Source organism: Ceratotherium simum, chromosome 34, assembly GCF_057802395.1.
Source record: "Ceratotherium simum simum isolate JZ-2026a chromosome 34, ASM5780239v1, whole genome shotgun sequence".
In the NCBI taxonomy this organism is placed as follows: domain Eukaryota; kingdom Metazoa; phylum Chordata; class Mammalia; order Perissodactyla; family Rhinocerotidae; genus Ceratotherium; species Ceratotherium simum.
The window spans coordinates 16,458,111-16,469,984 of NC_141933.1; the positions used below are offsets into that span (position 1 = coordinate 16,458,111).

Here is an 11,874-nt window from a genome sequence, read left to right on the forward strand (position 1 = left end):
GACTGTCGGGCTCCCGCGTACGCGCTGGGGGAGCGGGGCGTGGGCGGGGCTCTCGGGGGCGGGGTCCACCGGGCGGGGCGCGCCGAGTCCGCCGGTCGGGGCACAGTCTGGCTCAAGTCCGCGAAGCCCCACATTCGGTCCCGAGATGTCAGCGAGCAAGCGGGTGGCGAAGGTAACTGCATGTAGGATGCCCCCTTTCTCTTGGCTCCCCTCGCTCTCCCATTCCCTCCTCCCTCCATCCCTCCCCCGGCTCTCCGCTCTCTGAGCGCGTTTATCTGGGTACCAGGGCTGGCTGAATCTCTGTCATCCCCGCCCCCTCCCCAGAGGAGTGGGTCTGCGAGAGCTGGAGTTTTGAGGGGTGAGGACACATCAGGCGAGGGTGTCGCTGGCGCCCTGAGCTGTGCTGGGAATGGGGATGAGCCAGCTCCCCCCAAACTGGTTTCAGTTTCATTTCTCCTGCCAGAAACTTGTGGTAACAATTGCGTGCGTCTCAGGTGCGGGAAGGGTTCCTTGGCGTCTTCTTGGAGCCAGGCGCTCTGCTGGGGGTAGTGGTGGGTGGGTTGTGAACAGAGATAACCAGGAAAAGGTCCTTGCCCTGGAGTAGCGCACGCCCCGCCCCATGATTTGGTACCCACATCAGCGTCCCGAGAAGTATGGGATACTGAGTAGGAGTCGGGAGCAAGATTCCCTGGGTATTCTCGGTAGGAAGAGATGCCAAGGCGGTCCTGGAGCTGTCCTGGAGTAGGTGGCATGCATTCATTCGTTCTGCAAATGTTGTCGAATGCCTACTGTGTGCTGGCTCCTGTTCTAGGATTTAGGGAGGCAGAGACGAACAAAAATCCTGCCCTCGGTGAGTTCATTCCAATCAGGGACACAATTTGAAATGAGGTCTGGAAGGATGGGGAGGGGGCGATTTCCCCCAAGAGCGGGGAAAACCCAGGGTGTTTGGAGGGCTGGGGTGCAGCCAGGAGATGAAGATAGACCGGGAAGGGAGGACAATCCTGGTGAAGTGGGTCTGACACCTCCCGGGCTTTGAGTCTCTCAGAAGTGCCCCTTCAATGTACGGAGTTGGGGGCAGGCCTGAAGGGGGTGAAGGAGGGCCTGCTACCCTCAGCCTCTGAGAAGAAGATGATCTCGGATTGGGGCACCCAGAGCAGGCTCAGCTCAGAAGAACTGAAATCTGAAGGTTGGCAGCAAAATGGGGCAGAGAGTCTTTCCAGCCAAGTGGGAAGGAGCTGGGAGCCAGTATTTGTTACATTGGCACCATTAAGTGCCAGGCAATTTACATTAGTTATTTCATCGAATTCTCTCAGCAACTCTGTGAGATAAGTCATGTATGCCCATTTTACAGATGAGGAAGTGGAGGCTCAGAGAGAATAACTTGCTTGTCCAGGGTCACCCAGTTGGGAGTGATGGGGCTGGGATTTGAGCCCAGGTGCTTGGGGCTCCCACCTGCAGTTTCTTTCAGTGAGCACTGTACTTTCATTTTCTGTTCTCTTGAGTCAGATGATTTCCTAACAGGCCACAGGAAAGAGCCGTGTCCCCTAGCTCGGGTTTCAACATCATCAGGCTTGGGGAAGGTTTTGGCAGAACTCATCCATAACAGATAAAGTCCAAGTGTTCCTAGTTATAGTGAAGTCGGGAAAATGTGCATTCCAGAGCCTCTCTGTTCAACCTGGGGCTTCCTTCTTGCCAAAGAGTCACAGATGATGCTAGAACTATGACTTATGGTAGCAGATACTTCTAGTGTGGGGTAAAAGATAAATGAGAGGTCAGACACTCTGGGCAGAAGGTGCAAGAAGCAGTTTTTTGTATGAACAGAGATGGAGTATGGGCTGAGGGATAGGAAATGGGGGACAGGCATGTGTTTCTATGTTGGGGGGCAGATAAAGGTCTGACAGGACACAGTGTTAAAGGACTCCTCTCCAGCTGTGGGCTGGAGCTCTCTCTCTGCCTTTGTTTGCACTAGGGTTTCTCAACCTTGTCGCTATTGACGTTTTGGGCCAGATAATTTTTTGTAGGATGTTTGTCAGCCTCTCTGGCCTCTACCTACCAGAGACTAGTAGCACTTCCCCCATTTGTTACAACCCAAAATGGTTCTAGATATTGCCAAATGCCCTGAGAGTGGGGGTAAAATAACCCCTGATTGAGAACCACTGGTTTACACTCATCTGGTGTTCCAGAGGAATAAGACCTGCCCTTGAGTGTCTTTTTATCTGTTATTGGTCTTTTCCAAAAAAAATGGTCTGTTGCCCCACAGGATGGACCCCAAAAGGGGGAGGGGGGTTCCTTGGTCAAATACATTTGAGAAGTACTGCATGCTGTGGGCTCACATCTTGGAGGTTCATGATACACAACAGTATACTAAAGGCTTTGTGAAGTCCTGCAGTAAAGAAATCCGTTTAGCTTAGTGTTTCCCGATGTACTTGACTGTGGAACCCTTTTTCTGTAATAATTATTAATCTTGCATGGGACACACTGTACACATTTACTCTAACTGGGCCTATGCCTTGGTACCTCTTCCCTTCTCTGCACCATGGGCTCCTATTTATTCTGCATAGCTCAGCTCACAGTGTCACCCTCTGCAAAGCCTTCCTGCTCCCCTCTCCTCTCCTTCCCTGTTATGTATCCCCACATTATTCACATAATCACATTCATGTTGCTTCCATTACTCCAATGAAGTTCTGGAGAGTTGGGCCCTGTCTTAGTCAAGTGTCAACAGAGGATACTCAGGAAAGGGCTGTTGGGAGAATTCAGTGATGTCCAGGTGACTAGGCCACATTTCTGGGAAGGCGAGTCACTCCTTGTCCCCTTGTTTCTCTGCGGAGTTCTCCTCTGCCATGGGCTGCCTGAGTCATTTCCCTACCCCAGCCCTGGTCTGGAGGAGATTGACAGGGATGGGGTGATGTCTTTGCTGCCCACTCTGCTTTGAGCACTGTAAGGACATGTCATGCTGGATACTCAGTGGAGGCTACGGAAGGAAGGGAGAGAGGGAATTAGGAACTTGTGACTCCTAGGGTGAGGACAAGAGGATGGAGGTTAAGTACCGCAGTTTCAGGAGAAAAGGCTCCTAAGAGAATTTACTCCCAAGTTGTAAAATCTGGATCAGGGATCTGCATCTTCCCTCCACCTGCTACGTACAGAGCTGGGGTGAGGCTAACATCGGATAATTCACTTAAAGCACTTGGCACCGTGTCTACAAATCCTAAGCACTCAGTAAATGGGGGCTCTGACTTTGTTGGCTTCTCTCCCTAGGGTGTCCCCTTTGGGACTTGGGACAGCTTGCTGCTGGGACGGGGGAGGAGGCTGAGGTAGGGGAGAGACGGCCCACTGTCCACTGTCTGTGCCCCCCGCAGGAGCTGGAGGATCTTCAGAAGAACCTTCCCCGGTACCTGCAGAACCTGTTCAGCGATGCCGCCGACATCCTGGTGTGGCACGCACTCCTCCTGCCCGTGAGTTTCCCCAGGGATTGTGGCCTCAGATGGGGGTGACTCAGGCCAGAGGCCTGGGCAGGGAGGGTTAGGACTGGGCAAGAATTTTCCCTGCGTTAGAGACATTTTTCTTTACTGGAGGTTATCATGGTAGAGGGGGTCTCTCTCTGGATCCTTGCTTCTGAGGTCGAGGCAGACTGATGAAGAGGCTAAAAGACATTTGGACTTGGTAGGAGACCCCTTCCTCAAACCAGTAGCCACCAAGCCCACCACAGAAGCTTCCGCAAACAGCATTAAAAAAAAAAAAGAGAAGGAAAAAAGATCTCTTGGACCTTTGTCAAGGGGTAGGAATAAACTTCCTGTTTCCCACAGTTGGTAGAATTTGCTTCCTTAGATCTAAAATATAGTTTGTTTTCTTTTAAGATCATATTTCAGAAAATTATTGTTCCATATGACAACATGGATAAATTGTCTCTACTGTTCTGATTTTTCTCTATTATTAGATATCATCTTGATGAAATCTCCCTTTGAAAGCTGTATTCCAAAGGACTGTCAGAGGGCAAAATCTTTATTTTGTCATCTAATTACTAGTGACGGAAGATATTTTCTTTGAGAAATTCATCTATACACCTTTGGTTACTTGGAGATAAAAATTAAAATAGTTCAGCTTTTTCTTAACTCTTTGGAATATAAAGGAAACAATTTGTTTGATTATTTAGGATTTTTACTGACAACAGAGTGGCCTGGGTTGTGCCATATTCTCTGTCAACTGACCTGTAGTCCAGAAAAATGGAGAAAAGCCCTTGAGTCAGGTCAACATTTGAACCTCTGTCATGTCCTGTGGGCTGCTGGGTTGAAGCAATCCATGTACCTGGCTTGGAGTGAGGACACCTGCTCTAGGCCTCACAGACCAGGAGAAGAAGATGCTAGAAGGAGATGCAGGGACTGATGAGATCTCTCAGGAGGCTAGCTCTGAGATGATGGGAATGAAGAGGGGAGAAACAGGTCAGAAGGAAGAAGGTGGGTGATAGGAAAACCTTGGGAAGGTCACATTTCAGAGACTACTATGAAATCAGAGGACTTCAATGGTGGGCAAGACTGAGGTGGGTCGGTGTGTCCCCAGGAACTAGCCAGAGACCTTCCAGCCATACAGGGGTCCTGAAAAACCATGCTAGTTGGAAAGAATCCAGGACCGGGAGACCAAAGCTTGATGCAGAGGAGCCAGCTAAGGGCGCCTGATGGGGTCTGGCGAAGCCATAAAGGAGGGGATGGATGGCGGGCAGGGGAAGGTCTGTGGGACCAGCAGACAAATTGCCCTTCAAAGGCTTAGTCTCAATTTACATGCTTACCAAGGTGGTCACATCTTTGTTGTGGAAGCCTACAGCCGGATGAGGCTTATAAAACTAGTAGTAAGAGTTCACATTCGTTGAGAATTCCCAATGGACTGAGCACCATTTTCAGTACATGACATGTGAGGTTATATTGAATCCTCTCAACCACCCCACAAGGAAGGTCATCATCTTTCTACAGTTGAGGAAATGGAGGCCTAGGAGGTTAAATGACTTGTCCAAGCTCACACAGAATAAGGTGGCACAGCTGGGAGAATAGCAAAATGCTTTATTTAACCCAGAACTTAGAAGGAAGTAGGACTTTCTCAGCTGACCCTATGGTGCAGTATGAAGCCCTCTGTCTGGTCCAACTTCTTCATTTTACAGATGGGGAAACTGAGTCCTAGAGGCACTCAAAGCCACACAGCAAACTCGAGGCAGAGCTGGGGCTGGTTCCCGGGGCTCTCATCCCCAGACGCTGTCACCTCCTTCCTCTGTTAGGACCCTGGAAGCCCAGCGTGCAACCCCTGCAGACAGGACACACAGACACTCCCCATCCTTCTCTAAGGCCTCACCCTTGGCCTTGTCTCTGCTTCCCAGGTCCCAGCCTCCTCTTGTTATTGAGAACATAAAAGCTGAAACGTTTTCTTATCTGACCACTAGCTGCCCATCCTCTTATCTCAGAGACACTCATGACCACTGTGGCTTCTGTTTGCCTTTTGCCAAGGAAGAGGAGCTCTCTTAAAACCTTGACTCTGTACTTCAATACATATGTCCTTCTAGCTGTCTTTGTCCTGTCTTCTCAAGAATGAAGGTTCTGGGCTGGCCCCGTGGCTTAGTGGTTAAGTGCATGCGCTCTGCTACTGGTGGCCTGGGTTCAGATCCTGAGCGCGCACCAACGCATCGCTTCTCCGGCCTTGCTGAGGCCACGTCCCACATACAGCAACTAGAAGGATGTGCAGCTATGACATACAACTATCTACTGGGGCTTTGGGGAAAAAAGGAGGAGAATTGGCAGTAGATGTTAACTCAGAGCCGGTCTTCCTCAGCAAAAAAAAAAAAAAGAGGAGGATTAACATAGATGTTAGCTCAGGGCTGATCTTCCTCACACACACACAAAAAAGAATGAAGGTTCTGAAAGGATCTGGAGCTTTCAAACCGGCCTGAAGGCCTGTGTGCCCTGTGTTGGGGTCACCCAAGTTCTGGGGTTCCTCCCTTCCAGGGGTGTAGAGTAGTGCTCATGTGTGGAGATGTAGAATTGACAGCGCTGGTTCCCATCCACTGCCACTGTGGCCCTGGGCAGATTCCTTACGTACACTGAACTTCAGTTTCCTGATCTGAAAATGGAGATGCTCATAGTTGTGAGTTTCCATAATACCTATCATAATAGCTGACCCATACGTAGTGCTTGCCACATGCCAGGCCTTGTTCTAAGCCCTTAATATAAATTAACTCATTTAATCCTCACATAAGCCCTATGAAGAAGTCTATTATTATTCCCATATGGAAACACAGAGAGGTTAAGTTACTTGCCTAAGGTCACACAGCTAGTGAGTGGCAGAGCCAAGAGTCACACTCAGGCAGGGTGGCTCCAAAGTCTGTGTAACCCCTACACTCTGCCACATGGGCTAATGTGTGTTGAACCCTTAGCACAGGGCGGCACAGAATAGGTGCCCAGGAAAGTCTTCAGGTTGCTGAAAGCCTAGAGGGTCTTCTAGTGGCAGCCCTCGGTGACTCCAGCCCCAAGTTTTTATTTTTGTTTTTTTATCATGGTAAACATACATAACAGTATTTACCATCCTAACCACTTTTGTGTTTACAGTTCACTGGCACTAGGTGCATTCACATTGTTGTGCAACCATCACCACCATCTGTCTCCAGATCTTTTTCATTTTCCCATCCTGAAACTCTGTACCTGTTAAGCACTAACTCCCCATTCCTCCTCCCCTCAGCACCTGGTGACTGCTTTCCTATTTTATGTCTGAATTGGACAATATTCTAGGTACCTCACAGAAGTGGAATCATACAATACTTGTTCTTTTTTGTGTAGCTTATTTCACTTAGCATAATGTCTTCAAAGTTCATCCATGTCATGGCGTGTATCAGAATTTCCTTCCTTTTTCAGGTTGAATAACATCCCGCTGTAGGGATAGACCACACTTCATTTATCCATTCATCCCTCGATGGACGTTTGGGTTGTTTCAACCTTTTGCTAATGGGAATCATGCTGCTTTGAATACGGGTGTGCAAATACCTGTTCGAGTCCCTGCTTTCAGTTCTTTTGAGTATAGACCCAGACGTGGAATTGCTGGATCCTATGGTCATTCTTTGTTTAATGTTATGTTTTATTTTTTAAATAATTTTATTTATTTTTTCCCCCAAAGCCCCTGTAGATAGTTGTACATCATAGCTGCACGTCCTTCTAGTTGCTGTATGTGGGACATGGCCTCAGCATGGCCGGAGAAGCGGTGTGTTGGTGTGCACCCGGGATCCGAACCCGGGCCGCCAGCAGCGGAGCGCGCGCACTTAACTGCTAAGCCACGGGGCGGCCCTGTTTTGTTTTTCTTTTGTGAGGAAGATTAGCGCTGAGCTAACATCTGTTGCCAATCCTCTTCTTTTTGCCAAGGAAGATTGACCCGGGGCTAACATCCGTGCCCATCTTCCTCTACTTTATATGGGACGCCGCCACAGCATGGCTTGATAAGCGGTGCTTAGGTCCGTGCCGGGATCCGAACCTGCGAACCCTGGGCTGCTGAAGCAGAGCGAGCAAACTCTACCGCTATGCCACCAGGCTGGCCCCTCTGTTTAATTTTTTTTTGAGGAACTGTCGTACCATTTTCCACAGTGGCTGCACCGTTTTACCTTCCCAAGCCCCTGACTTCGTATGATTGCCTCATTTTCTCTGTTTCCTCACCCCCAGTAATGATGTTCTCCTGTACTTGCTAGCAGCTCCCAAAGGGAGGATGTCTGTCCTTCTTCTCTTCTGTAATTCTCAGAAAGACTTTAAAGCTGATACAGTCCTTAGAGCTCATCTAGTCAAACTTTACCCATTTTTCTTTTCTTTTCTTTTCTTTTTTTTTGGTGAGGAAGATTGGCCATGAGCTAACATCCATGCCCATCTTCCTCTACTCTGTATATGGGCCGCCGCCGCAGCATGGCTTGATGAGCGGTACGTAGGTCTGCACCCAGGATCTAAACCTGCGAACCTGGGCCTCCGAAGCAGAGTACGGGAACTCAACCACTACGCCATCGGGCCAGCCCCTACCCATTTTTCAAGTGAGGAAAGTGAGGCCTAGAGATGGGAGGCAGCTGGCCCATGGTTGCACAGCAAAGCCAGGATCCAAGTTTTGTGATTCCCAGGCCAGTGTTCTTTTGGATTCCACTCTTCTGCTAATCCACGGCTCAGTTGCCAAATGAACACAGGTGCCATCTGTGTCCCCTCCACTCTTCCTAGGAGTGGAGCAGAGGATGCCTGGGACCTTGGGGTAGGGGCGGGGAAAGGGGAACCCAGACCAAGGCCCGAGGAGGAAAATAATCTCTTCAGAGCAGCCGTGCCTCGGAACAGAGCTTGACCCCTTCTCTTGCACAGGAGAAACCGCCGTACAACCTCAAGGCCTTCAAGCTGCGCATCGACTTCCCCGAGGAGTATCCGTTCAGGCCCCCCACGGTGAAATTCACAACCAAGATCTACCACCCCAGCGTGGACTACGACGGACAGGTGTGCCTGCCCATCATCAGCAATGAGAACTGGAAGCCTTCCATCAAGACCTGCCAAGGTGGGGCTGGGTCTTGCCTAAAGGGGAGGACCGACGCTGGATGGGGGTTACAGGACCATTTCGAGTTAGAAAAGCCCCAAAGAGAGGAGATAAAAATTGCGGGTCTCAGGGGCCAGCCCGGTGGTGTAGTGGTTAAGTTCATGCATTCCGCTTCGGCAGCCCAGGGTTCGCAGGTTTGGATCCTGGGCGTGGACCTACGTGCTGCTTGTCAAGCCATACTGTGGCAGGAGTCCCACATATAAAGTAGAGGAAGATGGGCACGGACATTAGCCCAGGGTCAATCTTCCTCAGCAAAAAGAGGAGGATTGGCAACAGATGTTAGCTCCGGGCTAATCTTCCTCACCAAAAAAAAAAAAAATTTGTGGGTCTCAGCTGAGCCTGACATCAGATGGAAGGGATGTGTCCTGAGATCCTGGGCTGGCTGTCCTGCTCCTGGCTCTGTTGGTATACCTGGGCAGGTGTGACAGAGCAACGTTGCTGTGGATCAGTGGGGAGAGAGAAGCAGCTGGGCTGTAGAGGGAAGGGCTTGGGATAAGAAGGCCCACTGCTCTGTCTGTGGACCTTGGTGAAGTCTCTGTTCCTTTCCAGGGTTCCATGCCCTAAATGACAAGTGAGGGGCTTGGGTGGGCCGGCCCTGTGGCTTGGTGGTTAAGTGCGCGCGCTGCAATGCTGGCGGCCCGGGTTCGGATCCCGGGTGCGCATCGAGGCACCACTTCTCCGTCCATCCTGAGGCCGAGTCCCACATACAGCAACTAGAAGGATGTGCAGCTATGACATGCAACTATCTGCTGGGGCTTTGGGGGGAAAAAATAAAATAAATAAAAAAATCTTTAAAAAAAAAAAAAAGTGAGGGGCTTGGGCTAATCATGACCATACACATCACTTAATTAAGCCCTTTCAGCACTGTGCGAAGAGCTTCACGCACCAGCTTCATTTAATCCTCCAGCATCCCTATGAGGGAGTGCTATCATTAGACCCATTTAACAGATGAGGACACTGAGACCTATGAGACGTGAAGCACTTGCCTAAGGTCATACAGCTGGCAAGTGGCAGAGCTGGGATTCCAAGCCAGGCTTGGCTGACCCTAGAGCAGCGCTGTCCAGCAGAACTTTCTGCAGTGATGGAAATGTTCTGTAGCCGCACTGCCTCATTCCATAGTCAGTAGCCATGTGTGGCCATTGCACACTTGAAATGTGGCCAAAGCGACTGAGGAACTGAATTCTTAATTGTAGTTAATTCTAATTAATTTAAATTTAGATAACCACACGTGGCTAGTGGCTACCATATTGGACAATGAGGCTCTAGAGCCTATGGGCATAATCGGTGTGCCTCTGGACCAGCTCAGGAGTTCTTAACCCCGGAAACAAGGATCCTGCGGGGGAAGGGAGGTGTGGTCCTTGGATGAGTTTCGGGGGTCCGTGAAGTGCTCTTAACTCAGAACTGCATGCTTGTGCGTATGCGTATGTGCACTTGCTGGAGAGATGGGCCATGCCTTCACCAGCTTCCCAAAGGCATCTGTGAAAGATAAGAGCCACGGGGCAGTGGTACTTAGCCTCAGAACCCTTTTCCCCAAATAAAAGTTTATTTGGAATCCTAATATCAAACAGAGAAAAACAAAGTTGTTCTTGTTGGAGAGGGAGTGGCACCAGGAAACCCCGTTTATCTCATCGACCCCGTGATGGGAAGCTTCTCTGGAGCCTTGGGACATAGTTTGAAAACCACTGATATAACCAGTCAGGGCATCATCAGCTAAGAATGTGGGGGCGTTTGGTTTGGTTGTAGAGCCATCCCAAGAGATGGAACCTCCTTGGGGTCCCCCAAGGAGACAGTGTGGAGTTTCAGGGGGATCTGGGAGTGGGTAGCCATCGCCTCCTTCCCAGGATTTTTTTCTCTCCATCCTGATGTCCTGATCTGGCTCTCTCCCCAGTCTTGGAGGCCCTCAGTGTGCTGGTGAATACACCAGACCTGAGCCAGCCCCTCCGGGTGAAACTTGCTGATCTGCTGATACAGGACCCGGAGCAGTTCAACAGGGAGGCCGAAGAGTTCACCCTCAAGTTTGGAGAGGACCGGCCCTCCTAACTCTGGTTCTGACCCCTCTCTGCCTCGGATCCTCTCTGTGTGATGGACGGACACACCTCCTGAACTGGGGGCCAGAGCCCCTTGGTGGCCCGTTCTCTGCTCATTTTTTCCATTTTTTCCTTCTTAGGTTGTTAGTCATTAGTTTGTGGGGGAAGGGCCGCGGGTATGTGTGTGGTGTGGACCCTCTCCCAGGTTCACCTGGCCACAGGTGTGCTTTTCCCATTCCCTTTCTCTGCCCCAGAGCCAGGGGAGTTAGGGTTTGCAGAGTTTCAGGCCAGCTCTCCAGTGCTCTCTGACGTGGGAATCCTGGTCTCACTAGTTGATCCATCTGAGAGACACAGGTCACCTTCCAGGCCAGCTTGCGGGAAATGAGCCCAGCAGACAATCAGAATCCCCCCAAGGCCCAGGCATCAGGGGGGCAGAGGGGAAGTAGGGTGTAGGGGTGGGAGGCAGGGCACATGGAGGGCATCATATTTACGACTGCTTTGTTGATTGAATAATTGAAATCAGCCAGACTATTGATAGATGTGTATAGATTTAGGTGCTAAACCTTTTCTCTTCCACAAAGTGAAGAATCCAATCTCCATCCCGGAAATCTGATGACGTGGTTTCTAAACCACTTGCAATCCCATTAGGTGGCCAGTTCCTGGGGGCCAGGCTTCAGGCTGGGAGGAGTGTCCCCTCCAGCTTCCATTCCAGGGGGAGTCAGGGGAACCATGTGCTTGACCAGGCATTAAAGTCACAGATGCATCATGGAGTCTGGCTGAGTGTTCGTGGAGGGGATGGGGTGGTTTCATCAGGAGGAGGTGAGGCTGGGGATTTAGCTGCCATCTAAGAAAACGTGTGACCCTGCTTCCCGTGAACTGATGGCTCACTGGGCTTCGTGTAACCCCAAACATTGTGGGGAAAGCTGGCCATTTGGGGCTAGGCTGTCCTTGGCCAGAGGAGCTGTCAACACGTCCACAGGGGTGGACATACCCATTTTATAGATGAGGCAACCGAGGCACAGAGCATTTCAGTGGATTGCCAGGTCCCCTCTGCTGATCAGGGCGGAGCCCACGCCTGCCGCAGTGGCAAGCCTGCTGGGTTTTGTTCTTGTGATTTTCATGAGCTGTTCTCAGCAGCACACATGCTCCAAATGGCTGATAAAACCAGACAGGATTGTTAGCAGGAAATTATGATCAGCTCAGGGGTTCATCTCTAATAAGCCAGAACTTCAGCCGGAGTTGGAGGGATTAACTTAACCCGAAGGAAGAACTT

General features: G+C 50.4%; 1 protein-coding gene across 1 annotated transcript; it reads left to right on the forward strand.

The window, feature by feature from the left end:
- The first annotated feature begins 76 nt into the window (after positions 1-76).
- UBE2L6 (ubiquitin conjugating enzyme E2 L6) lies at positions 77-11,371 on the forward strand. Its single transcript, XM_004437368.3, has 4 exons — positions 77-172; positions 3,357-3,452; positions 8,349-8,535; positions 10,463-11,371. The coding sequence occupies exons 1-4, from the start codon at positions 146-148 to the stop codon at positions 10,612-10,614; spliced, it is 462 nt and encodes a 153-aa protein (XP_004437425.1). The 5' UTR covers positions 77-145; the 3' UTR covers positions 10,615-11,371.
- Positions 11,372-11,874: the final 503 nt, after the last annotated feature.